The sequence below is a fragment of the Myotis davidii genome, unplaced genomic scaffold (genome assembly GCF_000327345.1).
Source record: "Myotis davidii unplaced genomic scaffold, ASM32734v1 scaffold745, whole genome shotgun sequence".
Taxonomy (NCBI): Eukaryota; Metazoa; Chordata; class Mammalia; order Chiroptera; family Vespertilionidae; genus Myotis; species Myotis davidii.
In genome coordinates this window covers 566,870-580,380 of record NW_006297146.1, presented here as the reverse complement: position 1 = coordinate 580,380, position 13,511 = coordinate 566,870, and the positions used below count along the sequence as shown (strand labels likewise).

The 13,511-nt window shown below is 50.0% G+C and overlaps 1 protein-coding gene across 4 annotated transcripts in view; it reads left to right on the top strand.

Moving 5' to 3' along the window:
- MYLK (myosin light chain kinase) overlaps positions 1 to 13,511 on the top strand; it is a 176,239-nt gene that overhangs the window by 77,144 nt on the left and 85,584 nt on the right. For all 4 annotated transcript variants that reach the window (XM_006772891.2, XM_015569904.1, XM_006772892.2 and 1 more), the window contains 2 exons: positions 10,898 to 11,035; positions 12,995 to 13,192. In XM_006772891.2, coding sequence (XP_006772954.1) covers positions 10,898 to 11,035; positions 12,995 to 13,192 — 336 coding nt within the window. The remainder of the gene's footprint in view (positions 1 to 10,897; positions 11,036 to 12,994; positions 13,193 to 13,511) is intronic.

Sequence of the window (13,511 nt, the reverse complement as noted above, 5' to 3'; positions counted from 1 at the left end):
AGTAAGTGTGTGCTGTTGTTCCACAGAGCCCTGACCTTTAAACAAAATAGAAGTTTAAAATGCCAAGTCTAAGGAGCCGTCTTACCCAAGGATCAACTTTGCCTCAGTGGGCGGTTGGTAAAGGGAAGGGGAAACTCGAGGATGGTCTCAGGCACCCCATTCAAGGGGCTCTGGCCACAAGAGGGCGCCATTCAGCAATGCATACCCCCCCCCCTCCCCGCCCCCCGCCCCAGTAGTTTGGGTTCCAGGGAGGAACTGGTTCTGGGGACAGCTCTGCTGGAGGCCAGAGCTCAGTGGGAGAGGTCAGCAGATACTTTGCTGAAGACCAGATGTGGGGACTCTTTCTCACCTCTTTAGCCTTTTGCTAAGGTTTTGCAATCATCCAGAAGTTGGCCCAGCACTCTGGCATGGTTTCTGCAGCCACTTTTTCCTTTCTCTGCCTTTTCTCCTCAATATCCCTTCCTCCATAAATCCAGCTAACTCCCCCTCACATATGTCATTTCCTCTGGGAGGCCTTCCCTGATCACCCCAGAAGGGCTCTCTGACCAGCTGTACCTCCCTTATCATTGTGCTTAAATGCCAGTACGTCTTTACTGAGCATCTGTCTGTGCCAGGTTTGTCCTGGGGACACTGCACGGAACAGGACAGACAGGCTCTGCCTTCATAGCGGGTACATTCTGATGGGGAGACGGGTAAGACTCAACATCTGGTTGAATCGAACACTGACAAGCACTGTTAGAAAATGAGGACAGAGGAGGGTGATGAAGGAAGTCTCTACAAGGAGGCGACCTCTGAGCAGAGACGTCATGGACTGGAGGAAGAGCACTCCAGGCAGGCGGTACGCAAGTGCCAAGGCCCTGAGTTGGGAACCTGGTCAGCCTGTGTCTGGAGCAAAGTGAGTGGGTGGCCAAGTGGTAGAGGATGAGTTCAGAGATAGAGGCAGGGTACATCATGCAGGGCACCCAGGGGTAAGGACAAAGCATCCTATTCTGTCCAATTTCACTTCGTTCCCCTGCAGAGTGTAAGCTGCCTCCAGGCAGAGACCATGTTTTACTGTTGCAGGTGAAGCAGGGCCTGCCATGTGGATGTATGTTCAGTGAATGAATGAAAGAGCAAACTGAGGTGGAGTCTCCCCAGAAGTGGCAGCGTGTGTGTGTGTGTGTGTGTGTGAGCGTGGGGGCAGGGGGCGGGGAGGCCTTCTATCCACCTCCTCACTTGTCTGGGGCTCAGTCAGTGCTCACCGGAGGTGCAGGAAATCCACAAACCAGCTCTCAAGTCGATCACCAAATATCCTTTCCTTGCCCCCACTTAAAGGAAAAAAAAAATCCCCAGTAGTTAATCAGGCAATGAAAGCCTTCTTCCCTCCTGACCCAGGATGGAGCCTAAAGGATGATTAATCCAAATTCCTGCAAAGTCCAGGAAGATCTGAACGAGAATAAATTGTTCAGTGCATATGGACTGTGTCATTGGTGGGGGCTTCCTTAGGCTGGAATATTTTAATTTATCTCCTTGGAGTATCTTTGTGGAGGCGAAAATTCTTAAGTGACTAGATTTATTAACCTACTAATTGCACCCATTTTGACATAGTTTTGAGCCCAATGGTTTGTTTATTTAACTGAAGGTCTGCTGGGCTTTTTAAAGACGCCTAAGGACATAGAAAAAAATGAAACTTAATAGCCATATTTATTAGAGAACTTGTTTTGACGTGAGGTCCTAATGAAAACAAAGGGCCCTGGGGAAGTCGGCCGTGCACAGTGAAAGCATCAGTAGAAGCCCAGGCCTTCAGGTAAGGAGCAGCCACTCCATGTGGTAGCTCTGAGCACGGGCAGCCTCTGTGCCACCTTCTCTCTCCTAACCATGCTCCGGTGCTTTGTACCCCGTGTGGTCTGTCCAGTGGGTGTCAGGTAGAGACCCTGCCCGCCATGAATTTAAAAACACTGAAAGCTTTTAAAATACGTATGTCAGCTAAAGAGAAATTTATTGAAGGAAAAGGATAAGTATCAGTTTTAACTTGTCTTTAATATATATTAAAGATCTTTATTGATTTCAGAAAGGAAGGGAGAGGGAGAGTTAGAAACATCAACAATGAGAGAGAATCATTGATTGGCTACCTCCTGCACAGCCCCACTGGGGATCGAGCCTGCAACCTAGGCATCAAACCGTGACCCCCGGGTTCATAAGTTGATGCTCTACCACCGAACCATGCCGTTCGAGCAACTTGTCTTTTTTTTTTTTTTTGAGGACCTTAAAACATCTGCCCAAAGGTCTTTCAAATTCTAAGAAGGCAAGCAGTGAAATGTTAAATTACTTTAAAATCAATAGTTTTGTTTTATATAGGTTGACTACAAAAGTTTGGACATGTAGGCCCTTCATGTCCCAGAAGGACTTCCAAGTACATAGTTTACATCTGTGTCCATGTGATAGAACTTGAGCCTCGTTTTACTGATCAGAGATTTATACTGTCTACTTATATGCGCATTGTAGATCATAGCTGCCAATTGCTAGCTTGGAGTCCTTGGTCGAGACTGCCACCCCGAATTACAGCGCTGTGTTCCTATTGGCGGAATGCGATCCGTGCTGATCGTACTGCGACGGTGTGGGGAGGAGCGTGGTTTCCAGGCACTCACCAGGATGGAACGTTGGGTGGTTTGGATGCTGTATCTTGATGTTTAGAGCTTGATGATACGTCAAGGCGGTCAGAAGGCTGTGGTTGCAATGGCCCCTGCTTCCCATCCAACAACCCTATCATTACTGGTCAGAGATCTTTTTTAGGATGCCATTCGTCATTGTTTCCTTTTATGCTTTTCCTTGCACACTTCTCTTCTCATTTGCTTCTTAGGTTCTGGAGAAATCAGTGGGGGGTGGGAGGACAGAGCCAAAAGAGAGCCAGGCTAGGGGCATCTGTGTGCCTCAGAGGCAGCTGTTCTGCGGATCCTCCGAGTGGGGTTATTTGGTTAGGACTTCTTTCAGAAGAGAAGTCAGATACCTCCCTGGGGATGTGCACTTTGCACAGATGCCCTGCAGATGGGAAGGGGCCGGGCTCCACTTCAGCTGGGTGACGGTGACCTTCCTTTGATGGGTCCTCTGGAGCCAGAGTCCTGCAGTTTCGGGAAAGGAGGAGGCTAGTCTTCAGTCCTAGGCCTGGCTGGATTTTGAGCACCAAATAAAGGAAGAAGGGAGGACGGTGTTTCCAGAACTCCTTTCAGTTGGTGATTTACTGAATTTTCATAGCATAACAGTGTTTGGAGTAAATCAGATTTGCTGTTGAAATGGTATTTTGTATTCTAATGACTAAGCAAAATAGGTCAGGTTCAAAGCTTAAGGAAAATCCTTAGGAGATCTGAGAAAAAAGCAATCATTATCCTTTCCCCTAACTTCCCAAGAGGTCTGTGTGTCTTGCTGTCTGAGAAGTGTTGGGAAAGGGGACGTTAGGAAGTGGGGGAGGGCCATTCCACGTCCATGTTCATTTGGTGATCACCTCTGAACAGGTTGCTCTTAAGTTGCTGACAGACAGGGGCTGAGACTTAGTGAATGGCTATGACAGCAGTAGGTGGAGGTCATTTGCGGGGGAGACTCCTGGGGGCTCCTTAGATGGTAAAGTATTTTGTACCAATATGCTATCTGTTTTATATTTCTGTGTCATCCGTTTAAACACTTTCAATGTAACATTTCATAATTTTTTTTTTAATCCAAAACAAGTTTTAAATGAGCTAGGAGACTGCAGTGGGCCATTTTCAAGGAAAACTCCTCAGCTATTCATGTGTGAACACGTGCATTTAAAGCAAATTCAATCCCTAAGCCTGGAGCTTCAGAGAGAAGCCAGCTGGCTAGTAAAAGTTGACAGGTGAAGGAAACACTTTTAAGGAGAAATTCAGAATTGTTTTTCCTGCTAAAGCCATAGAAAGAAGAGGAAGGACTCGGAAGGGAAGGACAGGAGAATTATCGTAGCGCAGAGGGAGCCGTGGAACTGGGACACAGGCGGGAGGGGCTCTTCATTTCAAGCCCCAAGAAGCTAAAGGCCTTGTTCATGTCTCCAGGCGTGAGGAAGGGGTTATACAGGTTACTGTGTAAGAATGAATGAGAAGGGTAACTTGTACCTGTTGTGTGGGTATTTCTCTCTTTCTCCAAACAAGAGCTTTTCAAAATAAAATACCGGGTTAATACCAATTCATGTGAGTTTTAAACTAAAACTACTATTTTAAAAAAAAGGAATGAGTTTGGGTTTTTTTAAATGTTATTATTGATTTCAGAGAGAGGAAGGGCAAGGGCAAGAGATAGAAAACTCAGTGATGAAAGAGAATCATTGATCAGCTGCCTCCTGCACACCTTCTCTGGGGGATCGATCTCACAACCCAGGAATGCACCCTGACTGGGAATCGCCTGCACACCTTCTCTGGGGGATCGATCTCACACCCAGGAATGTACCCTGACTGGGAATTGAACCATGAGTTCCTGGTTCATAGGTTGGCACTCAACCATTGAGCCACACTGGCTGGGCCAAAACTACTATTAGTGTTTTTAATGAGGGACATTGTTTTGACAGGAAAATCTAATCAATTAATAAGCTGTTTGTTTAATTCCCATAACAATTATCTTTCCACTTTTGAAATAAGTCCACTTTATGGATTAAGAAAACTGAAGCTCAGAGGTTAATAATGTCAGCTGCCTGACAAACCAGCTAAGACGCTGCAGCAGGAGGCCTCCCCCTGCTCCGGCCCTGTGCCGTCTGCTTTGCTGCTCCGGGACCCTGATGAGCTGTTTGTCTGGTGGTACCTTTGCTTCAACAGAGCAAGAATTGAATGTTTCAGTTCATGTCTTAGGAACTGTCTTCAAAAACAGTTTCTCATGAGCAAAAATGGGCAAGCAGGAAGACAGAAGGTCAGTGGGAGTGGAAAGCAATGTCTTTCTCCCTCTCCTTCCTTTCCCCTCCGTCCTTCCCACATCGCCTCTCTTCCCCCCTCTCTTGTCTTTCCTCTCTCTGTTCTTCCCTTTCTCCTACTGTTTCTCTTTCTCAAGTCCTGTTGGCAGCTTTAATCTGTATGGCATCGTTTTCACTTGTCAGTAAACTGCTTATAAGTATTCTTAATCTTAGTTCTTTTTATTTTTTGTTAATCCTCACCTGAGGCTACTTTTTCCACTGATTTTTTAGGGATAGTGGAAGGAGGGAGGATGAGAGACAGAGAGAAGCATTGATGTATTGATGTGAGAGAGACACATTAATTGGTTGCCTCCCGCACATATCCCCCACCAGTGCCAGGGATCAAGCCTACAACCGATTTACATGCCCTTGACAGGAATAGAACCCAGGACCCTTCAGTCCAAGGGCCAAAGCTCTCTCCACTGAGCCAAACCAGCTAGGGCTAATCTTACTTCCTCCTTACCCACTGGAGCACAGGCCTGATCCTTTTCCTGTCTCTCAGCCTGGAACATGCATCCAGTGGCTAGCCACTCAGGTGATGACGGAGTGAGTCAATGAGGGAAGGGAGAGGCATTGGCCAGCTGACCGAGTACCAGAGCGATAGATCTGTTCACTAAAGCTTTAATCCTGGGCAGTAATCAAGGAGCCCAGCCCTCCTGGAATGCAGAGAGAAGGCCAGCCGGCTCTGGCCTTGGGCTCAGCAGGACAGCCGGGAGCACAGTGGTGGGAAAAACCTGGGGTATATTTAGTCTGGCCCCGTTTGAGCGGGGCAGCAAGTCTGCCCATGAGTCCCAGGGACGCTTCTCTTGCTATTTGTGTGCTATAGCCAGTGCCTGCCCCTCCTCCCCTGCCCTCCTACCTCTGCCTCAAACCAGGATGGTGACAGATGACCACTAACGCACAACCCCAGCAGGGCACAGCTCTAGGGTCACCAGTGACTCGGCATGAACATAATGACCCGAAGCTCCTTGTGAGATCCAGGTGGCTGGGCCTGTGTTCTGGGTCAGTGGAGGGAGAGAGCCCAGACCAAGACCTGCCGACCAGGTCAGCCCTCGGGTCTTAGTTCCCTCCACGGCGAATGGGGGCTCAATCTCCCCCACCTCAGAGGAAGTTAAGGAGGACACTCAATCATGAACATCCTTCAGCATCATGAAATGCTGAACTGTGTGAGGAATTGTTATAATGTTATCTCAGACTCTGCCTCAATCAAGGTAAATGGGGACTTTTCTCCTAGTGATTGTCAGTTTGAGTTTGCCCAACCAAGAAGGTTAGTTGGGTTATATAAGGCACAAAACATTTAATTTTATCCTTATTCCCTGCCTGATATTGTTCTAGCAGTTTTACATGTTATTTCTTTGAATCATTGAAAAACCCGGCAGTATTGATCATGCATGATACCGACACTATATACAGTCCACTTATAACTATAGTATTATCCTATCTAATGAAGAGGCAATATGCAAATCGACCATCACTCCAACACACAAGATGGTCAGCAGGGGAGGGCAGTTGTGGGTGACCAGCCCTGCAGGGGAGGGCAGTTAGGGGTGACCAGGCCTGCACAGAAGGGCAGTTAGAGCGGGAGTGGGTAGGAGGTGATTGGGCTGGCAGGCAGAAGAGGTTAGGAGCAATCAGGCAGGCAGGCAGGGGAGTGGTTGGGAGCCAGCAGTCTTGGATTGTGAGAAGGATGTCCGACATCCCTTGAGGGGTCCCAGAGTGGAGAGTGTGCAGGCTGGGCTGAGAGAACCCCCCCCCCCCGCACAAATTTCATGCACCGGGCCTCTAGTCATTAATAATTGATGATGACTGTTACCAGCAATCTAGAGGAGAGGATGCTGAGGCGTGGGCTGGGAACCCCTTTGGCCCAGAGCTGAGTTCAGAGCCAGTGTCCACCTGCCTGACTTTATCTGCATCCACACAGGAGTGAGCCAGAATCACCTGGTTGACTCTGGAATTAGACACCCTTTTCACCTGGCTTGCCCCTCTCTGCTTTAGGGCTTCTCCCTCGAGGAGGGTCTAGGATACAGATCTGCAGAAAATACACTTGTCCTCCTGCAGGTTCACCTTGGGCGTCACGGGAGAAGGCTGCTTCCCTGGGAGGAGACCGTCCCCAGAACCCCTGGGCCTCGCTGTCGGGAGGCCTGGGTGTGAGCTCCAGGACTGCATTTAACAGGCTCCGTGACCTCGCCAAAGTCACTTTCTATAAGCACATCCTGGCCGCTTGGTCAGTGACGCGGGTGGTGGGGTTCTGCTGGGGAGTCAGGATTCTGTTAGGGCTGCTTTTTCGGACCACCTAAAGGAAGCTGCTTGCCCCTCCTCCGTGCTCCCCAGTCCCAGTGCAGTGTGTTCGTAGGGAGGGTGGGCTGGCTTTCTCAGCCCTTGCAGACTTGTAAGTGGCTGAATGCTGGGGATGACTCAGCCGTGCACTAGCCTAGATTCAAAGTCTCTCCAGGCCCATGTGACCCCAACCTGCAGGTCTGAGAGCAGGTTCATTTCGCACTTTTACTCCCCGTCACGTCCTTCCTTCCTCTGTTCTTGCTGGGGGGCCTTGGAGAAGAAGAACAGGGTCAGAGGGCAGGGGTGACCCTGGAGCTCAATGCCTGTCCAGGGCCAGTTCCCATAAGTTCAGTCACTATCCCCCTCCTGGAGGGAGTGCAGGGAAAGCTCCTTCTCAATTTACTTCAGATCTATCTCTTGATATTTTAAAGCCAGCATTTATATTCCTAAACAGTATTTGCCTCAGGTCGCATAAAGTGAGTCAGCCTTGGGTGAGGGCCCAGCCTTCGTTTGTTCTGCTGCTGATAAGCCACCTCGACCCTGAGCCTAAGTGGTGAGGAGGGGGCATCTCCAGCCAGCCCCTCGCCACCTTGAGCCTCACACAGGGGCTGTCATGGATGACGAGTAGCCATACAAAGTATTTTCACGTTTTCTCTGAAACTCCTGACGTCCTGGGATGATGCCTTTGCTGCCCCATCACTACCCTTACATACAAAGGAGGACGCTGAGCTTCAGAAAGAGGCAGTGATTTGCCCGAGGTCATGACCCGGCCTCAGATCCTAGATTTCCTGTGGCTTCCAGTGAGCTGCCCCATGGTGATTAGGGGGGGAGAGGGGGTGCAGGCACCTCTCAGGAGAGAGAGGCACAGATATGCTTCTCGTTCCCATTGGCCGAGACCCATAGGCTGTCAAAGCCCCAGGTCAAGACACTGGGCAGTGGGCAGGGAAGACCCCAGAGAGGATTGGGGCCGGAGGGAGGGGGTGGCTGAGGAACAAGGGTGCATCTGCCGGGAGCTCTGTGGGGCTGGGACTCTGGCAGAGAGCAGGGAGGCGGGACAGGGAGGGCTCCGGACAGGCGAAAACATGTTGTCCTCAAGCCTTTCAGTCTGTCCTGACAGGAAATTCCTCAACTCTCCCGAGGCAGCCTGCTTTCCTGGCCACGGCCGCCCAGTCAGAGCACCGGAGTCTCGGCACCTCCAGTGCTGGGCCCAGCCCCTCCCGGGCCTCCTGCCTGCCGCCTGGCTGCCCCTCAGTCAAAGGCAGCAATGCAGCAGGCTGGGGAGGGAGCAGGGGCTGAGAGCCCGTGCCCTGCTCATGGGCTACAGGGTTTCCCTGCCTCAGCTGCCCTGCACTTCAGCTCCATGCCCTTCACAGGGCACCCGACGGGGATTTTCCTCCAGCCTCCTAGGCCTTCCCATTGTCACTCCAGAGGCTGGGCTGGCAGAGCTGTGCAATGGGCTGTATTTTGTTTTCAGGGCCAACATAAAAATTCATTGGCAAATGTGGAGGCCTTTCCCAGGTATGGGAAGCACCGGGGACGTGTATACCACACCGCCGGCTTCCTGGAGAAGACCTGGTATTGGTGACCCTGGTATTGGGTCAAAAGGAGCCAACATACCAGAGTCCCCTTTCCCCTAAGCTTAGTGTCTGATAAGAGTTAGAGATAGCATAGCCCTCTCTGCCCTTGCCCCTGCCCCACCAAAAGGCAAAAATATTAAAACTAACAAAAGGAATTATCGAAGGTCACAGGACAGAGGCCAAGATCAGAGATGGGGCAGCTGTGAGTTCATTGTGCACCAAGCTGTTCTGGGTGGGTAGTAGACTCCAGCTCAGGCCCTTTGCTGCCCTTTCCCCTTCAGCTCCCATGAGGCAGGTCACAGCCCAGCTTGGGCAGGGTTCCGAGAATAATGGAAAGCCTACTTGTCAATCTATCTCCACAGAAAGATGAGTGGGAGTGAGTGGGCCAGCCCTGAACCCAAAGACTTATCTAGTTTATGTCTTTGACTAGCTGGTGCATTCTGAGAGAGAGAGAGAGAGAGATACACCCCTGCCCTTCTCTCCATTGTTACTGAGGTAATATTGATGTACAATAAACTGCATATATTTATGCTATTTAATTTGAAACCTTCACCACAACTTTAAGAAATGACCTCTCCATCACCCCCAAATGCTTCTTCATGCCCCTTTATAGTCCATCCCTCCAACCATTTTTATCACTATTTTACATTTCCTAGTATTTTATGTAAATGGAATCATCCAGTATGTACTCTTTCTTTGTCTGGTTCCCTTTATTCAATGTAATTTTTGTGAGATTTGTCCCTGTCGTAGCACTAGTGTCTATCATGAATCCATTCCTTTTTGCTGAGTAGTATTCCATTGTATGGCTAGGACTCTCATAGCAAGTTAGCCTGAAGGTCAAATCACCCCCAGTATTGCCGACAACAATCAAGGCTTAACTACAACAAGACTGCGCACAAAGACCACAAGGGGGTGCACCAAGAAAGCATAAATAATGCAGAGACAAAGAAACATGACAGAAATGGAGGATATAGAGCTAAAAAACGCACTTTTAAGGTCTTTCAATAATTTGCCAGAAACTGCCGATAAATGTAGTGAGATCCTCCAGAAATCTAATGAGACCCTCAATGTTGTGATAAAGATCCATTGTATGACTAAATCACCATTTGTCTATTCATTCACTTGTCGATAGGTTGTCTTCACTTTAGGGCCATTAATAATAAAGCTGCTATGGACGTTTGTGGACAAGTCTATGAATAAATATGTGTTCCCACTTCTCTTGTATAAGTAGCCAAGAGTAGAATCACTGGATCATATTGTAAATGTATGTTTAACTCTTTAAGAAACTGCCAAACTGCTTTCAAAGGGGTGTGTTCCGAATTACACCCCCACAGCATTCTATGAGCTCCCCGTTGCTCCACACCCCACCGCAGCAGTGCTTAGGGTGATCGGTCTTTTCCATTTTAGTTATTCCAATGCATGTTATGTCTGGCTTTCTTGGGTGCTTAAGATCTCATAATGGGGCAACGGAGCATCATGAGGTCGCAGAAAACAGTGAGGAAGCTCTTCAGTTCTATTTTACAAGAGACCTCAAGATACATCGCTAAGTGAAAAAGCAAGACGCCAGTCATTGTGTGCACTGTGCGACCATTTTTTAAGAGGAGGAAATAAAAGAGTGTGCCTTTTGCTTGTGTGTGTTATACACATAGATCCCCTCTGGTAAGATGAGCAAGAAACTGAAAATTGGCTGCCTCTGGGGAGAGATAGGCACCTGATGGCTGGAGGACAGGATGGAAGGGAGACGTTACATTGTACCCGTCAGTAACTTTTGTGCCACACGAGGGTGTCCTTTGCTTAAAAAAGTAAATGAATTTAAGAAGAAAAAAATCTCATAAGATGCCCTCTTACCCCCATGACTTTCGCCTGAGGAACCAGAACCTGGATTGGGCCCAGCCCTGCAGGGCCCTCTTCTTTCCCTGCTGTCCGGCAAGAGCACAGCCACATCAGGCAGGGAAGCAGGCACGCCTAGTCCCCAGCGGATTCCAGGGCCTCCCCACACTCCTCTCTCGGTGGTCAGTTTCTAGGGGGAGCAGAGCCTGGCAGTCCAGTGCCCAGGGGTCACTTAGTCTGTGTTTGTCAAACGAAGGAACGAATGTTGATCCCACGTCTGTTGTCTGCCACACAGAAAAGAAGAGTGACAGGAAGAGTGAGTACCTTCTGCCCACGGCCCCCAGCAAGCCCGCTGCGCCCCGTTTCCTGCAAGGCCTCTCTGACCTCAAGGTCATGGATGGAAGCCAGGTCACCATGACAGTCCAGGTGTCAGGTCTGTCGCTGCATCTGTCTCCTTGGGGTGGGGGTGGGGGGGCATTGTTCCCTGAGGTCCCCTCAGATCATTTGTCTACCAGGAAACAGGCATGGGACCTCAGTGGGCCCAATGACGCAGAACCTCTGGGTCCTTCCTTCCTCTTTCTCTGGGCAGGGTTTTCTGCGTTGGAAGTCACATGGTCCAGGGGAGGAGATGGCCATGGCTAGAGGGTGAGGGATTGATGTGAAAACCCAATGTAGCTGGGAGGTTTGAACACAGGTACTAAACCAGATGATGTGAAGACTTCCCAACCCTTGGAAGATGCTCTCAGTTGCTCTATTCAAATTTTAGGTGAGAAGGGGGGCGGGCAGAGGTTCTTCTAAATAGGGGCTGGTGGTTACCCCATGTGAGCTGTCACAGCCCTTGCTGGAGGCAGCAGCAGGAGCCTGGGAGCTAGGTCCCCCTTCACGGTATGGACAGTGCTGGCCACTGCCCAGTCCCTTTGACACCCTGGAGGTCGCCCTCCTGGGTCGTTATTTATTTTTTTATCATCACACACATAATTGCCAGAAAAATGGGAAGTACTTTAATAAAAGGATTCTATTTGTGTGTGTTATCCCTTTTTATTACAGTTTCCATTCAGTATTATTTTGCATTGGTTTCAGGTGTACAGTGCAGTGGTCAGACATCATACCCCTCACAAAGTGCTCCCCGCCTGGCACCATACACAGTTATTACAATATTACTGACAATATTCCCACTGCTGTACTGTACAAACCCGTGACCAATTTGTAACTGCCTATTTGTACTTCTTAACCCCTTCACCTTTTTTACCCAGTCCCCTAGCCCCCTCCCCTCTGGCAACCACCAGTCTTCTCTGTGTCGATGAGTCTGCTTCTCTTTTGTTTCTTTATTTTGTTCCTTAGATTCTCGGTGTAAGTGAAATCATGTGGTGTTTGTCTTTCTCTGTCTGTCTCATTTCACTTGGCCCTCCTGGGTTCTTAGTTCCTCGTGAACTGCAGAAGCAATGAAGATGGCCTGTGACAACCCTCGGGGTCACCCCTTAGGGCTTCCTGCTCCTGCTGCAGGAGGCAGCCCCGGGAGGGCTGCGTCCCCTCCCCTGTCTGCACTCCTCTGACAGAAATCTGAGGCGCTGTGCACCAGGCCTCCAGACGCATCCCCTCCTTTCTGACACCACCCAGCCTGCCTCCCCGCCCGCCTCGGCCTTGCTCCTCTTCAGGAGAGCAGAGTGGCTCAGCTCTTATCATAGAGGAAACCAGCACAGATGGCCACTGTTTTCTGCCTCAATAAATTGCTGGAAACCACCTGTAAGATAGACTAGTAAAGTCTGAAAGTGCTGTTCTTCATGAGCCTGTTGAGAAATCCCATATGAGCGGGGGCCCACCCTCACCCTCAGACAACATTTGTACGGTAACAACACGATGCAGCGGAGCTTCCCTTCTGCTGAGGATGGCGAGGGAGTGGCCATAAAGTGACGCCAACTGCGCAGTGCGAGTCAGCGTAGAGCGGAAACAAGGTCCCTTCAAACCCAGTGACCCAGTTGCCTCTCAGGCAGTTTGAATTCTAATTTTAAAAACCATTCTTCCTGGGTTTCCTTTCTCATCTTTGAAATCCTATTTTTTTCACCTCTGGCAGTCTGGTGCATAGGGGTGAACCTCCATGTGAGAGGTTTAGGGAGCCTCCATGTGAGAGGAGAGACCAGTGAAATAATTATGAGCATGCATTGAACACTTCCGTGTGCCACATGATGTGTCACCTGCCATCCCAGTGGGCTGTGCGAGCTCAGTTCATCCTCCAAGAAACCTGGGAGGCAGATGCATTAGAAGACTTTCTGGATAGGAAGCTGAAGCGTGGTTTAGTGAGGTACTTAGCACAGTGGCCCAGCACTATGTGCAGAGTTGCCAGGTGGCCCAGGAAAGCACCCCCTGACCAGGCCCCGACCTTCCTCCCGTTCAGGGAACCCACCCCCTGAGGTCATCTGGCTTCACAACGGGAACGAGATCCAGGAGTCGGAGGACTTCCACTTCGAACAGAGGGGCACTCGGCACAGCCTGTGCATCCAGGAGGTGTTCCCGGAGGACACGGGCACTTACACCTGCGAGGCCTGGAACAGCGCCGGGGAGGTTCGCACCCAGGCTGTGCTCACCGTGCAAGGTGAGGCTGACCAGTGCCGGGGCAGGGGCGGGAGGTGCTGCCGTGGCCTCTCCAAAAGCCGTCAGGAGGTGAGGAAGCCACGTGAGCCTGCTGTGTTCCCATTATGGACCCCGTGCTGTCTTGGTCCCATCCCAGCCCAGGGACCAGCTCCTCACCCTACATCTCAGGTCTGGCTGAGTAGGGCAGCTCTTCCCTGCCTTTTGAAGTCCCTGCCCTCTCTGGGTTTCTGGTGACAGCCACATAGAGTGCCAGGAGGGAAATCTCATGATACATGTAGCAAATTGGCAGTGATGGCTTTTGACGTGAGTTACGGGCTTAT